This window comes from Rhea pennata, chromosome 7 (genome assembly GCF_028389875.1).
Source record: "Rhea pennata isolate bPtePen1 chromosome 7, bPtePen1.pri, whole genome shotgun sequence".
Taxonomy (NCBI): Eukaryota; Metazoa; Chordata; class Aves; order Rheiformes; family Rheidae; genus Rhea; species Rhea pennata.
The window spans coordinates 35,059,905-35,082,361 of NC_084669.1; the positions used below are offsets into that span (position 1 = coordinate 35,059,905).

The 22,457-nt window shown below is 36.9% G+C and overlaps 1 protein-coding gene across 4 annotated transcripts in view; it reads right to left on the minus strand.

Annotated features, from left to right (window-relative positions):
• CTNNA3 (catenin alpha 3) overlaps positions 1-22,457 on the minus strand; it is a 456,698-nt gene that overhangs the window by 104,810 nt on the left and 329,431 nt on the right. For all 4 annotated transcript variants that reach the window (XR_009959014.1, XM_062580676.1, XM_062580675.1 and 1 more), the window contains exon 12: positions 4,685-4,885. Coding sequence is in view for 3 of the 4 variants with exons in the window: in XM_062580676.1 (XP_062436660.1) it covers positions 4,685-4,885 (201 nt within the window). In the remaining variant the exon portion in view is untranslated. The remainder of the gene's footprint in view (positions 1-4,684; positions 4,886-22,457) is intronic.

The following is a 22,457-nucleotide window of genomic DNA, read 5'->3' on the forward strand; positions in this document are numbered from 1 at the left end:
ATTACAGTGGAAGGTTAGATATGATTCATTCCTCCTGCAGAGGTAACTGGTTACCTTAGTACAAATCTCATCCATTTTATTATTTTATTGCCTGTCAAAATCTGCAGCAGTTTAATTATTCTTTCACTTCTAAAGTGGAAGTATCTTACACTCTTATATTCAGAGTTTCTGAAGATTTTGCTTTCACGCAACAGTACACGAAACTCCATAAAAATGCAAAGATCTGCCTATTTCAGTCTAATAAACAGTGCCAGGCATTAGGAATGCCAGGTAAGTACTAGTAATAACTAGCATTAACCACACAAGAAGACAGCCTACCACAGTGTACAGTCTACCACCTTTACACATGAAGAAAAGAAATGCTGGTTTAAAACTGCCTGTATGAAGTATATTAACCACATGGTTAAACATTCTTTACTACAATGGTCATTAAAGGTTTCAGACGGATTCTGGGGCATAACTCCTGCTGCCGATTTCCTAATCATCTACAGCAGGGAGTAAGCTGGAGTGTTTTACATCTCTCTTTCCTGTCCACACCCCTGCACGATCCTCCCATGGAGCACAGAGAACAGGAGGGGACAGAGCATGTCCCAGTCTCACTGTGACATGGAATTAGGCAGCAGTCACCATGCTCACTTGGAGCAGGAGGCTGGGAATGATTCCTGTATCTCGTATTTAGCTGTGGTTTAATGAACTTGCACAGTATCACAATGGAACTCTCTCTACAGAGAGGAGCAGTCTAAATGAACTATCTTAACTATCAGACCCTCCTTTCTCTTCCTCCAATCCTCTGCCTCATTAGTTTCCAAACTGGTCCTACGGACAACAGCCTCCTTAATATGTGACCCCTCCATATGCCTAACGGAGGTTCATTCTTTACACTGAATTAAACAGCTATTCTGCAATGCAACTGCATACAATCACATAATTACAGTATCGTAATACACACATACACAGGGCAATGCCAACACTGCAAAAACAGCTCTAGTTCTTGCATTACCTAACTTTTACAAGCTTGAATCCACCATCTAACAGAGTTTCATTACTTGGGGTTTTATTTGTTGTTGAAGGAGAGGGAATGGGCAGAATGTAGGGATGGAGGAGAAGGATAATTCAAGTCTGAGAAAACAGGCACTACCGTTTGGTACTCTGAGATCCATCTGACTGTCAGCAATAATTCATATCTGAACAGGACTGTCCAACTTAAGTTAAGAAACTATACGGCAGTTTAATATTCACTGTATCAATGAACTGTATTATAGTATTACCCATAAATAGGTTGCCTTACTGCCACAAATGTTTGTGAGATTTTTTTAACAGAAGAGACAGATTCAGTGATCTCAGGCTTTTTTCCCAAATATTCTGTAACAAAGACAGATTTTCCTCTTTTCTCTATTACCCCAACATACGACCTACAATTTAGCCTCTATCTCTTAAAAAACATTAATTTATCTGTTCCTCTTTATCCACAATTTCTCTGCCCTATTATCCTCAACTTGCATCTGTCCCATTTCTGGCTCTTTCATTTGCATTTTTATTCTTCTGTAGTTTCCAGGTACATTCTTACTCCATAATCCCATCTTCACTAACTACAGGCTCCTCCTGCCATTAACTAGTCTGTCTCAGTTCCACCCAAAACTTCACGTGGTTTCTTTCCTACTCATTTCCTCTCCCCTACTTTGTTTCTCTATTTCAGAGTCCTTCCAAAGCCTGCCCCAGAATTTCATCAATATAATTTTGCATGAGTAAGGCTGTCTTTCTTCAGCCTCATTCTCAGAGATATTTTGGCTAGAAAAACAAGTATATTTTTATCTCAAATGGAAAAAAAAAGAAGAAAAGAAATAGGATAGATTATTTCAATACAAGTGTTTTTTATGAAAAAGCTGTAAACTAGTAAACCCAAGACCACCAGGTATATAATGCCAGAGAAACTGAATAGGCAGTATTCCTGCTCTACATGTAGTATCTAAAAATTATGCTATTTAGCAAGCTTGGTCTTTCTGCATGAACATTATCTATTGATACAGCTTTTTTCTTCTTTCTTAAGAAATAACTTTTTAATTTTTCACCAGTCTCATAATTTATCTTCTGTTCTTGCTTATTGGCCCAAGCAAAAACAATGTTCAAAATTACAGATTTTCAACTATATTTACTCCAACTCCTGCAAGGAAGTGAAAACTGTAGAACTCAGAGAATGCCTGGAACAAACGCCTGTGTTAGACAAATTCTGGTATTTTCACATATACTTCTTTTCTGATCTTACACAACCACCAAATAGTAGGCCTCAGTGCAAGCTCCATGTATTCCCCTACGAGAAAAGCACATACTCAAGTGAATGGAAACTACATACCTAAAATGAGAAAAGCAACTTTTTCTTAAGAATATATAACTTGTATTAGTGCTGGAATGATGTGGTTGTGAAACACTGCTGGCACTTACCACGGGCTGTTTTTGTATCTCTTCGAATATCCAGAATGTATGTCAGGAGTGAAAGGACATTTATCACTGTTTCTATCCAAATTTGGCTAGCTTCTCGTGTTGTCAAGCTGCAAAGACTGAAAGTGTGCGCTTTGGTAGAACACATAACCACCAATTCACAGGGGGGGCATGTCTCATGTCTGAATATGAAAAATCCTATCTGGCCTTCAACAGGAAGGGATCTCTGGTGAGCATTTCATCAGGATACAATGGACCTTTTCAAAGAGGTTTCAAGTAATCAGTAGGTTTAAACAGAGCTACTTACTGATCATATCCACTCCTACAGCAGCCACCTGTATACTTCCCAGAGCATAAAACTTTATTTCTTCAGATTGTAATTGAAATAGAATATATATAATATAGTGGAATATATAATATAGTAGAAATATTTTTGTTCGTTTTACACACCTATTAAACTTAGCTTTGCGTCTGTTTACTCATAGCTATTCATGAAGTATTATTAACAGGGAAGAGGTTGGCCTCTCTGAAACAGTGAAATCTGGAACAATGATCCACTTTCAGTAACATGCTACATTTTCACTGGGCCTAAAAGGATGCACTTCATTGCCCTGGGTTACTCGTGTAAACTAGCTTATCAGCTGATGGCAGCAGAAGTATTAAGTTCTTTCTTACTGAAGCCTCATCTGCCTCATCTGTTACAGCCTATCAGCTGGCTCCTGCTGAAAAAGGCCTAGGTATTACAGTATGTATTGGGTTAAACCTGGGTGCCACAGTGTATCTGCATTGTCCATTTTAGTTGAAATAACAAAAACGATTTGATGTCTATTCATTGCAGATCATACAAATAAGGATAACAATGCAGAGTACATGTTTTTCTTTTTCCAGTCATATTGAATTAATTTAAGAATATTTGATTCTAATGTCTGAACTACTGCAAAGAAAATCAAACAGACAACACCTTGATATACCTTGATACAGCCAAATATTCCAACCAAAAGCACTTTTATGTCTCCCTGTCTTTTGTAGGTACGTAAAATTAGGGCTATTACGTATTACTGTCACAACAATGCAGCGTAACAGGAATCAGTGATAATTCCTGATGCGTTTAAACACTACCAGTTTCAAGAAACAAGGACCAAGCTTCTACATGGGAATCAAGACTGTTCTCTCCCACTGCTACGTTCCTTGCTATTTGTCATAGTACTTTCCTTTCAGAAGTTATGAAAAAGAGTGCCATGCTAGAATTTCTCAGATTTTCTCCTCAAAATGTCAGAAAAGGAGGAAAAAAAAAACAAGCAAGTTTATTTCAAACTCTTCTCAATATTCTGTCCCTTTTTCCACTTCATGCATGTCAGGTCATTCCTACTTCAAATGAAGGAAGTTCTGGCTTGGACTTATTCGAATTGATTAAAAAGATCAAACAAAATTCCTGTCTTGTCTTGAGGTAAAATAAGGTAAAAGTCAGATTTAATGTAAATTTAAAGAAATCTGCTTATACTGACAGAACTTGGAATTTAGACATCTGAGTTTCAGAGGCTGAATTTTATTCTAGGGTTGCACAGACTCTCCAGAAAACTCGTTATGATTCATTTAACTGCTCAATTATATTTTAAGCTCATAACTACTGAAAATATGGAAGTCCTGGGAGCCTCACAGATAATATTTTTGAATAAGTACACATTATGAAAGGCCAGAGATCATTTAAGTCATTACTCAATAGTCCTTAAACAGTATATAACGGCAAATCATGAATTTGCTTCTCCTTCTATTTTATTTAAATTTTCAACTTTCTTGTCTCAAAGAATAATTTCTCCTAGCAACAAAACATATTTTGGTTTCAATTGTGTTGTACATATTTTTAAACTAGACCTAAGATACTAGTGAGTCTACCTTTCATCTGCTTAAATCAAATGTGGTGATATCAGTAGTGCAGCTTAAAGCTGCTGCCTCAGCAATGACAAGCCTTCCAAACACCATTACTTCCATTTATTTAAAAACTCTGGTAAAAGCCTTTCCTAATTTAAAAATGTTTATATATACCAAGAAATTTTAACAAACTTTTGAAAATTATTTTTGAACTGCACACTATCATCCTGATCAGTTTGTTGAAAAGAGAGTAGTAAATCATTAGTGAAAAATTAGCGCATTAGAGAATCATAAGGTAACTTTATTTTAAATATGGAGCGTAAAGGGATAGTTTATACCACTAAAGAAAATGAAAATATTGTTTACTAATCAGACTTACCAGTCTTTGTCAGATATCGAACATTCTTCATCACTCCCTCAGTGTAAGTCCCCGGCTCGTAATTGTCCATCTCACCCGAAACAATATGAGCTACTCTTGAAGCTCGCCCTCGGATTGCACCTGCTGCGCGATCTAAATTGTCAGTGTTTTGTTCTCTCAACGCAATGATACACTTGTTTACATCCTCAAGAATGTGGCTTTCTGCAAATAAATCAAGGTTTATTTTTAGATAGCACTTCTACACAATGAGACACATTTTAGACACCTTTTCTTTGCAGGCTTGAATATAAATCTTATGACAGCTACACTGCGTTGTCCTTGAAATCCTGAAACTATTTACTGATTCCTAGAATTCAAAGGTACTGCATTCCAATGAGAAACAGCAACAATAAACTAATGAGTTACAAAGCATTAGAAAACATCAAATCCCACAAATCTTACCTACAGAGTGAATATTTGCCCAATGAAGGAAGTTTTATAGGGGTAAAAGCTGTTACTTATTAGTGAAACCTTATCAACTCACTGTGACAGAAGGTTCCGTAAAGAGGTGCATCTCTCTAGAGAAACAAATGCCCCAACAACTAAACTAAACTAATTCTGTATCTGTGTGATTAGATCCCTATGTTAAATCAAATTCATTATGAGATTACAGGAAGTAGTATTTTTGCTGGTAGTGGAATTACCTTATTACATATTACATTACTGTAATATAATATATTATTAGAAATTTGGCATTATTTTTCTATGCTTTAAATTTCTTATAATTTAATACTATTATATTTATAGTATTACTTTGTATTATTGTTTTAGGGTTTTTTTTTGCTGTTTATCTAAATACGTGCAAATGTATTTCCACATAAACGTAAGTATTACCGTATCAATATATAACACGATTCTGCACCATTGGCTTTGCTCCTACAGCTGTATTATTTCACATTACCTTCTTGCCTCAAGATATTCTCCTGTTCAGCCACTTCTGCTGTCTCCTAATGATAGGATTCTTTACTGTCACAGTCTCGTTCCTAACGTAGCTTTTCCCTTATCAGAATTCAACACCAGCTCACAAATTCAAAGCTACACTGAGTACAGAAATTCTTTTGTATTTCCTCATCTACACCACAGTACAGCAACCAGTTTATTGTCAGCTATATACCTCTTTTCTTTTTCAAATGACTTGACTTCCATTTCCTAATGTAAAGTGCTTTACCATTTTCCTCCTTTGCATAGAGTCTAAGACATCCTTTTTTTTTTTTTTTTTTTTTTTTCCCTCACTGTATCTCCTAGGTACATTGAAGTTGCTACCGTTTCTTTTGCCACACCATTATCTAGAGTCTATTCATTTTTAAAACACATGCAAGCAAAACGCTTCTATTTATTTCTGGCATCAAATGAGCACAAAGTTTGAGAATAGCTAAAGAGATGTTGCTGATCTACATGGAAAAAATGCCTGACAACTTCTGAAAGTCAAAAGGTCTCTCAGGCAACAGTTCTCAAATGAGCAAATACTTAATTTGAAGGTAACTTTGCAAGCTAAAAGCTTGTAGGAGGGAAGGAGGAGCATGAAGATGCAAGAAATAGGTGTATTTATTTGTAGTACTATTAAAAAGTATCAGTATACACCACAATAATTGCTATATTCTGCATACAGTCAGTATTTAACATTCATAGTGCTTCTTCAGTATTTGATAGAACAAAGTAAGGAAACATCTGGTAGCTAAAGCAGCATGTATTATGTGGTTAAGCAATGGTCTCGCACTGGTATGCAGTGGTCTCTTGACTAACGAGAAATGAGTTGACTGTCTTCCTCAGAGACCAAACAGCCTCCTCTAATGCAGCCAAACCTACTATGGTATTTTGGAAATGCAAGGCTGCTTTTGCTGTTTTTTGATAAAACTTTCAGAATTTCTTGTTTTACTGAAGTAGTTGCCATACATGGAAACAAATCCAGCTTCTTGACAGACTTCCATTCTGAGAAGCACAGAACACTCAGTACAAAAGAGAACTTAACTGATCTCAAACCTTTCTTTGTTATTTCACTCAGCTGTATGTGATATAATGATTCAACTGAGGGGGGGTTCAATGTGGATTTCTGTCCAAGTAGGATAGAAAAAAGAAATCATTAGAAGGGATGTAAATCAAGCATGGCATACTACCAGTTACAAGTTATCCATGCATAATGTGAATATATTAAAAAAAGAATGAACATTTGGCCAGAGCAAAGCAGAAGAAAACAGTTGCTTAAAGACTGAGGACCCAGCAGTAACTGCTGTGTTGACATAGTCACAAATGAAATGTAGGCAAGAGCAAAAGGATGCCAAGGCCTTGAAAGCAAAGAAATTTATGTTTGAGAGCCTGAATGGTTCTTCTTTCTAGAAGAGAGTATTATGCTTCTGTCTTTCTGAACATTCATCTTCAACACTTCCTCAACTGGCAATAATAAAGCCGTATTTGTGTTTTACAAACTATTTTTTGATACAGAAATGGAAAAAAGAGTATTAGCAGATAAGACGATGGAGAGTAAGGAGTAAATACTAAAAGGATAAGACAATTAAGACTGATCATGAAACAGAAGGACACGAGACAACAGCAGGAACGACATAAACCTGGAAGATGATGACAGTATCTGTTATGTCAGGAGTTACACTGAGAACTGGTATATGGTACACCAGGATTCCAGGTTATACAATATGCTCTTCAATACAGCCATTATTTTTTCAAACAAATACAAAAACATGTACATGTAAAACTGAACTTACAGTGTAGTAAGTAATATAGTAAAATATAATTGAGAGAGAATGTTTATGGATTGTCTATCGTAAGAGCTTCTATACCACTTGTTACTGAATTTTCTTTCCTACACAGACCTAAAATCTGCTCTGCCTGGCAGAGAATGGTTTACAGTATCAGAAAGGCAAGATGTGAAGATGTGTAACTGATTTGCTCCATCTTTAGAAGTACTGTTGTCAAACCTCTCCTGCACTAAACAATAAATTAATTCAGAGTGTATGCACTGCTTGTTAATGTTGATGGCTGCCAATTCAGTATGTCAGTATTAAATTACATTGTTATACAATAAATTCAAAGACCATGATAACCGAGACAGACAACACATACTATTAAATAATCCTGTTATTACTGAGTCTAACTTGAGTATCTTGGAATTTTGTCCATATAAAAATTTTGTCCATCTAGGTTTACGAAACTGCTGTATCACAACATGCCTCAGTGAATATGGAATTGTAAGTATACTTTCAGGGATGTGTCATCTATCTCCAAGGTCAGTTTAAAAGTTTAAGAGTAGGGACTCTGTTCAGCCTGTACCTATTCTGTAACTACCGCCATGAACTACCAGGTACACAGAAGCAGAACAAGAGAGGACCAGCTGCCATTCCAGTCCCATCCCATACCATACCAGAGATAACACATAAAATTGTGTTATTAAAAAAATAAAATAAAAAAAAGGAAAAGCAGAGGGAGAAAGAAGGAACAGGATAACAGGATGTACAAAGAGACAACACATTTCAGAGACTATCCTGTGCTGTACAGGTTAGTACCTTCTCCCTCATTTTTCAAGCATCTCTTTCTGTGTACGCTCCACAGTGGGAGGCTTCCAAGCAATACACTTCGTGAACGTGCACTACCTGATAAAAGCTGAAGCACTGAAGAAGTTGTCCGAAGAGATGGCTGACACGCACAGAACGCAGGAAAAATACAAGTAAAATCCCACTTCTGCTGCTCTACTAATGTAGGTATTTCATAGAATCATAGAACCAGTAAGGTTGGAAGGGACCTCTGGAGATCATCTAGTCCAACCTCCCCGCTCAACAGGGTCACCTAGAGCATAGTAGACAGGGCTGCATCCAGGCGGGCTTGAAGATCTCCAGAGAAGGAGACTCCACAACCTCTCTGGGCAACATGTCCCAGTGCTCCGTCACTCTCACAGGGAAGAAATTCCCCCTCACGGTCAGGCGGAACTTCCTGTGCTTCAGTTTCTGCCCATTGCCTCTTGTCCTGTCACATGGGGCAACTGAAAAGAGTTTGTCCTCGTCCCCTTCACACCCTCCCCTCAGGGACTTGTACACATCGATAACATCCCCCTTCAGTCTTCTCTTCCACCGGCTGAAGAGGCCCAGCTCTCACAGCCTTTCCTCATAGGGCAGGTGCTCCAGCCCTCTGATCATCCTCGTAGCCCTATGCTGGGCTCTCTCCAGTAGCTCCATGTCTCTCTCGTACTGGGGAGCCCAGAACTGGACACAGTACTCGAGATGAGGCCTCACCAGGGCTGATTTCATCACTGTATTAGCTTTATTATAGGCTGAAGTGTTACCAGAGGTAATTATAACTACTAAAGGGCTTAGTCCGGTGTGAACAGAAAGGTAAGGCCCTTCAGCAGTGGAAAGACATAGGTAACTGGTTATCTTGGGTGACAGAAATCTCAAGTAAAAAGTTGAACAAATTGTTTGAACAAATCAGAAACAAATTACACATACTGTATGCATGAAATAAATCACAGAAAGCTCCCAGGTTCCAAAGCCTTCTAAGAGGTATTAAAACCAACACCACTTTCATGAAGAAACGAAAAACAAACTCAAGGCTGGATGCTTAATGGAAGCCCCATTAGCCCTGTATTTTGTGCTATGAGATCCCTACTATCTGTTTGCTATCAAATCAGTGCGTACTTTCAACTCATTTTAGAATGTACATTATATTATTATATATGATGATATTATATGCTTTGATACAGAGTATCAATTGAATTGTGATACACACTTTAAAATACTGTGTTTCAAAGAATACAAAGGCACACAGATTAATAGCAGTGTATTGTCCATTCTCCTTGTTAGGATATATCCTTATGTGCTTTGTTTTTCCCTCATTGCATATACAGATCATGATGTGTAAGATGTCAGTGAAGAACTTGATATAATGGCAATATTTGCCATATCAAGAACTCCTAAACTTTGCCAGTGAGACAAAATGCACAGAAAATACATACGTTCAATAAGCATAAAAGATCTTGTCCCACACACTGCTACTATTCAATGATAGCTTTTCTGAACATCCATAGCTAATGAAAATGGTATCACTATGTTGAAGGTCCTACCAGATGAGATACTTCACAAGTAATAAAATGTTATTTTACTGATTTTTCCCAAAGCACAAGTAGACTTCTGTATTTGCCTTAATATTTGTATTGCCCTTTTCCTTTTCTGATAGAAAAGGAAAAATAAAGCACTGACCACAGTCCAGCTGAGCTTTCATCTACATTTTTCTTGTAGGTGCTTCCTGCTACTATGTAGAATACATTAGATCAACTTCTGACTTTAATCCAAGTATTCTACTTTCCACTGCAGAAAAGGAAGATCAGGATGATATACCATCTCTTTGTAATGAGTCACACTGTCTGGTGCAAGAGTTAATTTTCAAAATGGATTGATAGATGTTTAAAGTAGTCATCAGATTGCCATGGCCACCAGAGCAATTATCATGAGTAGTGCTCTGTACATTCTTATTTTCCTTTGGGATCTTCATGTTAGTAGGACTGGCCAAAAAAAGGTATCTCAGCTGAGCTAACCATTGGATAATAAAGCTGTCTTTGACAAAGCCATGACTCAGACTGTCTCTGGGACAAAATCGATAGCTCTTCCTTTTCGTATCATCTGAAGAAAAAGACAGGTGATGCCCTTCCACTCTACTTGGCACTGATAAGGCCTCAGCTGAAACACTTTAATAGAAGTTATGCACACAGTTCAAGAAAGTTGTGGACCAAATGGAGCCTTTCCAGAAAAAAAATCAGAAGAATTAGAGATATGTATTGTCTCTTGAAGACAAAATGGAAGATAAAAATACCTTCTGCAAGTCCTAAAGCATAAAAGCGTATTCACTGGTAATTGAGCCTGACCAAAACATAGGATTCCTACCTTTTACCATCTGTCTATATAATAAATGAAAGCAAATAAACTTTGTACATGAAGTTCACTTCTTTTCAGACCACCCCTGTGAACAGGACTACTCTCAGAAAAGGGTTATTTACAAGGCTACCCACAGGATTCCAAGTTTTCCAATAATGGCATTGTCCAGTGAATGGCAGAAGAGATGCTCCCATAGACTCATAAATTCCAGGTAAACTCAAAAAAGGTATTTGCTAAGAACATTCATGCTTAGATTTAGCAATTTCTGGTGCTAGAGTAAAAAGAGTAAGAACACTAAGGGTAAAGGTGCAAGACTCAATACACAACTCTCCCATTATCAATCCCACCTATATTCAGCCAAAGAAGATGTAACTTTTTAGCATCCTAGAGGCTGGTCACGGAATACTGTTCAGTTTTACACCCTCCAGCAGAGCAATGGTATCAACAAACTGAAAAGAATCCAGCAAAGGGCCACTAGGACAGCCAGGGGCCTAGCACATACAGTATATGAGAGGCTCAGGGAACTAGATTTGATTAGCCTTGGAAAAAAAGCTAAAGGGTGGGTAGGAATCTAATTTCTGTCCTCTCTAACAGAAATGGTGCTTTCAGAGAAGACTGAACCATGTTTTTGTCATAACTATATAGCAACAGAATACAAGTTGCAACAAAGGAAACTTAAAAAAAAATCATCATGAATGTGGTAAAATATGGAAACAAATTGCTAGGAGAGATTGTAAGAAAACTGATGAAGAGAAATAGGTGCAAATGTTTTTGTTTTCAGATACTAGCTAAGATTAAGTATGATTTTATGGTTTTATACAATACTGGGAAAGGTTGTGTATCTGCCACAATTACCACCTTTTCCTGAAAGGTGAACTACAAATCCACAGCGGCAAGGGAGATGAAATTCGAAAAGTGCGTGCATCAAAAGGTTCATGGGTTAGCAGAAATACTCCACCAAAGTGAAGTAGGCTGTGAGGATCCATTTTTATGAAAAGATTATATATCTAGCAAATGCGCCAGAGATTGCCAAGAAAGAGACAGGTAGTCTTAAGAAAGGGAATACAAGACTGTCCAGAGTTTTAGGACACAAGCTTAAAAATATAGTGGCTGTCTCAGCCACTGAGACAGAGGCTGCATGAGAAAAGCTACAGAACAGTGTAAGAATAGTGGTGGGAAATTAAGATGACTGCAGGCAGAGGAAAGAGTGATGACGCGCTCTGTGACAGGGGAAGATGTGAAAGCACCACGGCAGAAAATGAAGTTCTTCAGGATCTATCACTATCTGTGCAAATCACTACAGATGACTTTCTAAGAAAAGTATCAACACTTTTATATTGCATACTACTTTCACTGAATGTGTTTTCAAGTACTTCAACCTGTAGTCTAAAACATTAAGTTCTGTTTTGTTCACAGAAAATACTAAGCTTGTAAATCATTGGTATTTTATCCTAGAGTAAACGAAACATTGATTGAGTTGGCAGCTCTCCTTGAGATTAATTTTCATTCATACAAACACAATTTCAAGATGTTAGCATTTAAGAAATTCAGAAAAGCTTAAAAAAAATCAAGATACTGTTTCTTAAACTGAACATCTATTAATTATAGAGTTGGCAGCCCAATTTGATCAGTATAACTGGTTAATGGTTTCAGCTTACACAGAACTTCTTTCCATGTACGAATGAGAACTTTATAGCAATATTAATCCTTTCTAAAGATTTCTTTCTTTGCTTTGTTCATTTTAACATGATTACTGTAAGCTTTGGATGGTTTGGGATGCTAACAGCTTAAGCTTCAATCTTTGCTCTTAGCTTCTTGGGCACAAATTGCAGCCTACAGACAGGCTTCTGAATTGACAGCTTCCCATTCTGCATCCAGGATCTTGGAAAAATACAGGAAGCACTGCTTCTCAGAGTCCTTCTCAGAGTCTCTAAGTCCCTCTGCTTTCCTAGAGCCTTACTCAGTCCAGACTGAGATCTCTGAAATGCAAAATACTACTTAAGTATACAGACTATCTTGGTACCTAGGGAACTGCGTGGAAAAGTAGAGGAAAAGCACAATGGACAGGCAAAGGACATAGAGAAGTCAGCAGAAAAAGCAGAACTGTAAGCAAATCCAGTTGCGTAGGGGTCACTTTTCTGTAACTATAAAGGCCACTTCTCTCTCTTGGGGTACAAGGAAGACTTGCATCTCCAGAAGCATGCAGTAATACACACATGACTTACCCCAGCCTCTTCATTCAGTCTACTCATGTTAAATACACCTCAAGTCAGCTGAGAGAAACATGGGTAACTGACCTCATCCTTGACACATGTAATAGTGTTCAACTGAATTAGGCCTTAGAAGTGTCCATTTCTCACTTCTGGCTATGAAGGAGGCTAAAAATACTTGGCTGAAACACATTTTTTATTCTGAAGTTACAGGAATGGTCCATATTCCCATTATGCATGATAAAATTCAGGGTAGCAAAGAACAACTTTTTATGCATTAATACTCTGTAATATGATGCTGACTTTGTAGGACAAGAAGGGAAAACTAAGTTGGAAATGGCAGTAGGACATGAAAGAAGAGACAAGTGAAGGAGAAGAATAAAAATCATCATAATCATTATGTAACAGCATGAAGCTTTAAAATATCTCTGCAATACTGACAGCCAAACCGCTACTAATTTCCAGAGTGAAGGCAGGATACTTTATTCATTCTAGATAAACCTCAGCTACAAACCTCCGTAACTCTAACAGCGTTAATAGTCATTCTCTCCTGAAAGTATTTCTCTTGACCAAAGCAAGAAAATCTATAACCAATATAGATATGTCAGGGTCACAGCTGCTACACTAGCCTGCAATGCTTTAAAACAGAGAAGAACAACTGCATGCCCTATTCAGCTGCAAGAGGTTCCAAAGAGTAGGCCATCTTCTGATAATTAGGGAAAATCTCATTAATGTCCTACCACTAGTTACTAAGTTCACAAGAAGGGACCTTAAGGGAGCACATCACCTTCAGTAACACACTTTTATTTGCTTCATGCACGCACGCACATATGTAGCTCTCTTTTCTCAAGTCTCATTTTGGGAAGGAAGAAGTGGGTTTGACTTGTCTGTACACTAGCTTATTGGCTAACTTACATTAGTAAAAACACATACCAGAAGTTTCACAACTACTACACAACCAGCTCTGCCTGATAAGAGCTTTTATATTGTATCTTGAAAACACAAAAAGTCTGAGATTCAACACCATAATGGCATAGTCATTTTAAACTCATAGTGCTATTGATCGAAAAATAATTTTACTTTGTTCCTTGGTTGTACTTACTTAGATACCAGTTTTTACAACACCTGTATGTTTCCAGTAAGCCTCGTTTCAAAAGGCAAGCAAACCAATTCCTACAAACCTGCACAGAACCATGAAAAAACTACTGCCACAGCTGCAGCCAGAAAGCCGTTAGCAACCAAGCTGTTAGGAATAAACACAAAGAAATTAATCTCAGATTGCATCAAATTTATACATCTTACACTATGCTCCAAAACCTGCCAAATCTGAACTCTGGTAGATCAAAGATGAAGTGAATTCCAAATTAAACAGCCCTCAAAAGCTCAGAAGAGTATTTGAGTAGTTTGTACAGGCTGTACTGAGAAAAAGTTCTCGCAGATACTTAAGTTTCAGCACGAACATAGTGAAGTTCAGTAAAACGTGAGCCTAAATCAGTGCAGATTTTCAGTTTACAAATGAAAATTTTAAATAATCCAACTGGACTGCAGAACTGCATTGCCTAGCTACTTCATGCAACCCACTTCCTGGGTAACTTTGCACACCATCTCACTTGTTCACGACAAAAAACAAACAAACCCATCACGCACACACACTAAAACCTTCCCATACCTTTAATAATAGGTATGTATTACAAAAGGCTGATTTGAAGTAGTAGGTATCCATGGGATGACACTTGTCAAAACTGTTTCTCAAAATCAGAGTGTGATACCTGATCAACTTTTCAGCTAGGGTATGAAATACATAAAATAATTGTCCCTAAAATTGCATTAATTTCTAAGAAATGTATTATGAATTGGGGACAGTATTCTGCATTTTGGACAACCATACGGGACAAAGAGGTGAGAGGAAATGTTAGAACACTTGTTTCCAGTTAAAATGAAACTGCCAGGGATGTCAGACATCACCTAAGATCTCAAAGGAAAATAAATATAAAAATGCTGGACTAATTGTGACACATAATGTATTAATAAACTTGGTAACAAGGATTCTTAGACAGTAACTTTTAAGAAGTTTGGTAGGAATCAGAGGAAGGAACCAATATGTAAGAATTTGCCATTGGGCAAACTTGTATGAATTATTATAATATAGAACAGAACTGATAGGGACCTAGACAAGTATGATACAACAAAGAACAGTCAAAACAGCTTTGTAGAAGAGAAAGTTGTATCTCACGAACATGAAATTTTTAAAGGCATCAACAGACACTAAGCTACATGATTCACTTTACTACAGCCCAGATTTCTAAAAGGCTTTTGAAAGTTTTGCAACTTTGATGCTGAGAACTCTCAGGGGCCAGAGCATAAAGTAGCAGATTTTCCTGGGTGTTATTTACCTGTCATAATCTGGAGAGCAAAGGATAGAAATAAGCAGGCAATTTTCATAATTATATTAGTCAGCACTCCAACAGGAACCTGCGCTGGTATTTTGTGATTCAATATATTCAAAAGTGATGGAGTACTGAAGTGACCAAGGAGGTTTCTCCCCAATTTAGGATAGCTAATGCTAAAGCTACCACGAAGAAGAACTGCAGATGGCTGTCACAGTTCTAAGCGACTAGTCAATAAAACAGACCGCATGCAAGGTCAATGAAGTCAAACTAACATGCATAGTGAAAACCAGTCCGATGTCTATGTATAATGCTGAGCTTACATTAGTTGTTAATTTAAGTAGAGAAATTTCTAGTCAGTTTTAATAATTCTCTACAGACACCAGCTCAATGGTGATTAAAAGGTAAACAAGGTCAGATTTCCTAAGAAAGCCCTCACAGTGAAGAAAAAGAGTTTTATAACAATCCATTAACGTGCCTGAATCTTAGATACAGTTCTAGTCACCACCTCTATTAAAAAAAAATAAAAAAATAAAAAATAACGGTTAAGTAGGAGAACTAAAAACAAAAACCTACTTATTCACAGAATACCTCACTAAACTGCTGAAATACCGTTTGCATGAGGTGGAAGACAAACAGCTTAAAAGAGAAATCACAACAGTGGAGGATATTTCCAACAGGCTTTGCCACAACCTTAAGGTCAAGTCATTAAACTGCTGACTGATGAAAGGCATACCAGTAGAAACTAGCTTTGGATGCCCAGTGATACACATTCAGAGTCTTTAGTCTTAAACAAAATGGAAAAAATTCTAAGCAATTTTCTTACACCCCAGATAAGCATGATGAGAATGCAACTGAACTGCTTTAGGATCAATGAGATCACATTTATCCTGCAGCACCATTACAGCTGGGCCAAGAAAACTTAAAATAAAAGGCAGCAAGATCCACTGTAGAATTTTCCTATCTATTTGAATACAGTTTCTCCATAAACAAGTACGCAAATCTCTATTTAGATATTTTACACACCTCATCCCTTTCAAAAAGCATGGCATGGTATTCTTCTACTGAAGGTGCCAAAAAGCCAGAAGGAAAACATAAAATTTAATTGTAAGTCTCCAAATAGTATCTCATTTTTCCCCCGATCTCCATAGCTATGCTAACAGCAAATCTATAACTAGAAGTTTTTGCAATGCATTCATCTGTAAACATGAACAGAGAAAACAGTAATAAAGGGACCAGAACTTCGAACCATTGATGAAAAACTAGTTATACCAAGCGAAATAAGCAAGCCAGAAATCTGAATCATTCTCTTACTCCTTGTCCAAGTATTTTCAGTATATCTTGCAGTTTGCTTTGACCTACTTGAAACATCCAGATCACTATCTTAAAAGTGCAACTGTCACGAGTAATTTAAAACATGAGCCTGATGAAGCTCTAAAATTTAATGTTACAAAAAGACTGAGGTTTGACCTCATAATTCATTCCATTTGACTGTTAGGAATCAAGCATCTTTTTTTCAACATAACAGAAGATACAACAATGCTACAAAGTTAAGAGAAGGGTGATCTCAGCTTTCCAAACAAAAAGCACCACAAAGTGCCTTAGATCTTTTAATCTCAGATTCCTGATTGAACGAGTTTTAGAATATCCAGATGGAAAAAACAGATGGTATTAGTAACTGGAATTATGTTTTCCTTCATAAACAGTAAAAGAAACACCCAAATATGCCTTTTTAATTAAAAAAACGTAAGAAAAGACAAATTGTATTTCAAGTCCCAGAATATAAAAAAACCCACTATATTGCAACTGGAGTTTGTACAACAGGTCAGCAGGAACTAGAACAACGGCTCTCCTCTCCTCAGGAAAAAACAAATCAATACATGATCCACATCACACACACAAGGAACTCACAGGAGACATCGGGCAAGTTCTACTCCTTACCAGTGAAATGGGCATTCATGAAACTCAAAAGATGTGAGGCAGCAGGGACTCTCAGGAAGAAGCTCTTTTCTACATACTTAGAAGACTCCCAAACTGCCCTGGAGTGGATGCTTTTACACCTCCTTTCTCCTCATCCCTAAATCCATCAACAGAAGAGTGCTCAAAGCTGCAACAGTAACTAGGATTTTACTCCAGATAATAATTCTATTCCTGTGCTGTGACAGTAAGTGCAAGTGAGTCACCACACAGATCCTAAAAGCAGCACAACTTCTGGCTGGTATAGAGTATGAAAAGAGCAGGACAAGGAATATTATGTCAATTACCTCTGGTGCTCAGCAACTTACTTTCTCAGTATGTCAAATCAATAAACGTAAGTTAGATCAGTTATTCCAAACCTACTTTTGGCTTGAAGTTTGTTGCTTTTGCTTCAAATAAGAGTTTCAAGTAAGAGTTTTTAATACTGAAAACAAGAGGATTTTTCTTCTCCAATTACAACAAAAACATTCTACCATTTCCTTCACACCTTGGCCTGTTTCCACCTTAGAGCACCACAGCAAGTGTAAATTATCATTTCAGACTACCTCAGGTTTTAATAGGTTTAAAAAAATACATAATATAATATTTGCAATAACAGACACAGGGATATGATGAAATTGAAGAGGACAGCCAGTAACATTCTTTAAAAAATAATCTACAGAGTGTGACACTAAAATCATGAGCATTGGCTGAATGGTGGAATAACAATCATAGAACGGAGAAAAGAAAGAATACACAGTGTTCACAGAGTATTACAATAAACAAACACGGCTGCACGTAATTGTATGCTAAGGATAAGAAAAGTTAGGGAAGCTGAAAGTATAGTATGGATTTCAAAAAAACCTATTTGAGCCAGTCCCTTTGGAGAAAGAAAGGGAAGATCTGGTTTTATATCGACAGGATAATTAATGCTGGGAATCTGCTAAAAATTAAAAAAATATATATACTCTCTAAGGATATTAAAAATTTAACTACCAACACAGAATAGACAGACTGGAAGAGGAAGGGGAATATTCACAGAACTTTGTTTATCTGATCTCAATGAGCTGCTTCTGCATTCAGGAGAAAAGGACTGAATCTTTCAGAAGACTAAGCAACGCTATCTCTAATGGTCTCTAAACGAGCAGATCTCTGTCCACTGCGTTCAGAAGAAAGTAAGGGAGAAAAAGCTAAGCTTAGAAGGGGCATTCAGCTATAGACTGAAGAACAAATGCTCATCAGATTTTCTCAGAAAAATTCACCTACTGAAGAACTGCTTTTTTTTCAGAACTTAGGTTGTAATTCATGATCACTTCATCGATTATAATTCAATAGCAATCAAATGAAAAGGCTGCAACTCTAACTTAAACTCTCTTAAAGCACAGATCTTGATAAAACAAATGCTCAGTGAAATCAATTGTACCGAGGAGTCCAAGGGAATAACAAAGAACTGTATCAAACGTAAATGAACAAACACCTGCAACAAAATGGCATCAAAAGTTAACAGAAAGCCTATTTGGGGGTTAGGTTTAGCTCAGTTGGTTAGAGCATGGTGCTAATAATGCCAAGGTCACAGGTTCAATTCCTATAAGGGCCACTTGTTTGAAGCTTGGACTAGATGATCTCCAGAGATCGCTTCCAACCTTACCAATTCCATGATTCTATAAGAAACAGCAGAAAGCACTGATCCATACTAGTCTGCATGCATACAATGCATGGGAAATCACAATTAGATGCAAGAAAAAATATGTTTCATTAAGCCCAGAGAAGCTGCAGAATCTCCATTCTTGGTGATTTTCAAAAGCAGTTCAGACAGTATTTGAATAACCTGATCTAACTGCATGCTAGTCTTGCTCTGAGCAAGAAGTTTGACTAGATGACCTCCATAGTACTCTTCCAGCTTCTTTTATGCTGTGATTATCACCTTCTGTTTTGTTATTTTAAACATGCTATACTTTGTGTTAACAAAGCTCATTCAACCTCTTGCTTCTTAACTATTAAAGATCTCCTCTGATTGTGAAAACTGCAGTAACAGCAGAAGCTTCGAATCTGGAGCTATAATGTTACAGAAAAAGTGAAACTGGGTATTCGCTCCCTCTGTATTATCAGTAAGTTATCTCCCTAGAACTGAATCTTTGGAAAAAAAGCGTAACATAGGTTTTTTCCTGTTTTATCAGCGTTAAACTGAGGGAGCCTCACTAAAAACAATTAAAAACTACAAGATTATGGCAGCAAAAAATGTAGTTTCTTAGCGCTTGTTTTTGTTGGGCCCATAAGACCATTTGCGCCAATGACAGCTGTTTTCCCCAAGTGGTTTGTGGTAAGATCCTGTCTTTTGCTGCTTTCTATGTATTAGAAATAGTTTTTGCTGCCAAAGATTTACATCGAAAGGTAATTTTTGTTCTAGGCCTGTGGCATCTCATTTATTGCCATTACACTTGAAAAGACTAAACATATTTTTATACTCCAAGGGGAAGATTGAGAGGCTCAATTCAAAATCCTAGCCTGCACAGACTCCGATTTTTAGAGAGTTTCTTGCAAACTCTGCATCTGGAGTATATTCTTTTCAGTTCCATTTGAAGGCACAGCCACCCACCATTCTCCTGGATTTCCTCAGGTCTGTACATCACCTTTGGCACTAGGGTGTATTAAGTCTTCTATGAGTCTTCTCCTTGACAGCACTGATTCATGGCGATTCTTCAATTAAAAAATTATTTCCTTTTGCCTACTTTAGTCTAAACTATCTTTAGTCCTATCACAAATCACAAAACTTCTGTAACAGTCCCAGAAGACTTTATCTATCTACTGAAGACAGATCAGTTTAATTTTTATTAGGAGTTGAAATGCAGGAATACTTCTCTACATGTCAGTGCTGCATCTTTCTGTTCTTAATACTGAAAAGAGAATACTATCAAGAGTTTGTAAATGCCCAGGTTTACCACTACCAATTTATCTGCATAAACTGCACAAGTAGGTTACACATCCTCAAGCAGAAGCACACAAGAAAGTAATTCCACTCGTTACCAGGCCATTAAATAAATGGCAAGCAATAAATGACTGTTTTTAAGAGCAAAATAGACCTCAGAAAATACCATCTCAAAGTCTAACAGCATAATATCCATTCTTTGGGATAGATTTAGAGAAAAAGACTTTTTAAACTCAGCACTTCTCAGAGTAGTAAGGAGATGACAAGTGTCAAAGTGCACTCTGGACTAATTGCATTGTAAGGAGATATTTGAAAGAGTTAAGACACCATCGCACAGAGAACACAATGGGAAAGGGAATGTGCCGTCTGTGTACAGTATATGAGGAGGTTTTAATCATACATAAGGAATGATGATGAAAGAAAGAAATGAACTAAAATTAACCAGGAGCCTCTTTTACTTAAAAAAAATTAAAACAGAAAACTTTGGATTTGGAAGAGCTAGTATGAAAGGATTTAATGGATCTGGATCTAGATCAGTGATATTACAAATTTGACATACAAAACCCAGAAATCAAAAGTACGAGAAGCTACAAAAAAGGTTCAATAGATTAAATAATCAGAGCTTGGGAAAGGAAAGTGACAGAAGGATGGTGAAGCAGTTTGGAGGATCCACAATTCCAACTCTTCAAGATGACAACAGAAAGCAGAAGCACAGGTCCTGAGAATTTTATATATACAAACATTTCTGACACGTTTCTTACTTCTAATCCTTGTAGAAGTAGAGATAAGAATTAAACATTTAAGTCTGAGTTATTTGTCTTCAAACAGGTAATTACCTTAAAATATTAATAACTGAATTGTTTTCCAAGGATTGTAATTACATGCCATGATCAGGAGAGGAAAATATACGCATACAAAGGAAAGAAATACAGACATTTCAATTTTTTCCACCTATATCTGAAAAGCTTTTTCATACAATTTGTAATAAAAAGTAGTAAAATAACCCAAAAGAATCAGCAGAAGGAATACCACAAACTACGTTTTTAGCAAAGCTTCATTATGAAGGAGAGACTAAAAAGCTGATTTACAAAAACAGAGTTGAGAATAAAACTTTAGATCCACTAGAAGAAACAAAATTACAAGTATATCAATAAAAGTCTCCTGGAAATTCACACATGAGAGGCATGTTTCAAATCACTTATTTCAATTTAAAAACTTCATACTATCATGATAAATGGATGGCTTTTTTTTTTTTTTTTTTTTTTTTTTAATCTTTTTATCAGTGAGTTACAATGATTAATACCCACATTTTTCATGGTATAAATTTATATAAAAACTGGTAGGCTGAGACCAATTCTCTGTTCTTAAGAGGTGCGTAACAGCAGGTCTATGAACAATGGTATCATCATTTATAATGTTTCATAATGACATTTTTGATACACTTAGCTCTTGCTTTCCTCTACAAAGAGGAGCCCTTCACTTAAACAGGCCATTCGGAATCTGACCTCCTTTTCACTTGGGAAGGCCTGATTCATCTCTTTTGTGTCTTCTGTATTGTTGAGTTTTCCTTCAAACTGAGTATCATACAAGAACTAACATATTTCAAAGAAAGAACAACTGAAACAAAAAAATCCCTCCAACGTCACAAGGATAGAAAAAATGGAAAAGGAGACATCAATATACGCAGGAAAGTAAGAACAGAATTACTAGCTCATATCATGAATGTTTTTCTATTATATGCTCTTTTAACACTGAATGTAACATTTTACTCTCAAATGCTCATGATTCGCATTTCCGTTTTGGATCAGCCCGAGAATGATCCTTTCCCTGGCTCTGCAGCTGCAAAGGACTCGCATCACAATGGCAGAGACCGAATTTTCCCGCATGCCTATGCTTTATTTCTGCAATCCCGTAACCGGCTTTTGAAGAGTCACAGAGAGCTAAGCTCCTCCCCCATCCTCTCGGCAATAAGCTTCCTTATTTGGTTTATACTAAGAGAAAAAAACAACATCCTAGGTTCAAGCATTGAAGGGACCAATCCAATTGTCACTGGGCTCTCAGGGAAGTTTTTCCAGCGGCTTCAACAGGAGTTAGATTGTATCTTAACATCTTACAAATGGCCACATGACAAACACAGCTAGGAGGAGTGAATTAACCCACCCAATCAGCAGCAACCCACAACAATTCACATTAATAACGTATCAGAAAATGACTTGCAATCCAAGGACAAGGTTATACTGTGTGAAAAGGGAATATAAAATGTAAACCTTGTAATATGTATTCCCAACTCCTTATGAAGTTTGGAAAGTATGCTTCATATTTCATAGAAAAATCTTACCTACCAATAATCAGATGCAATCTAAAATAAATTCTTAAGTAGGC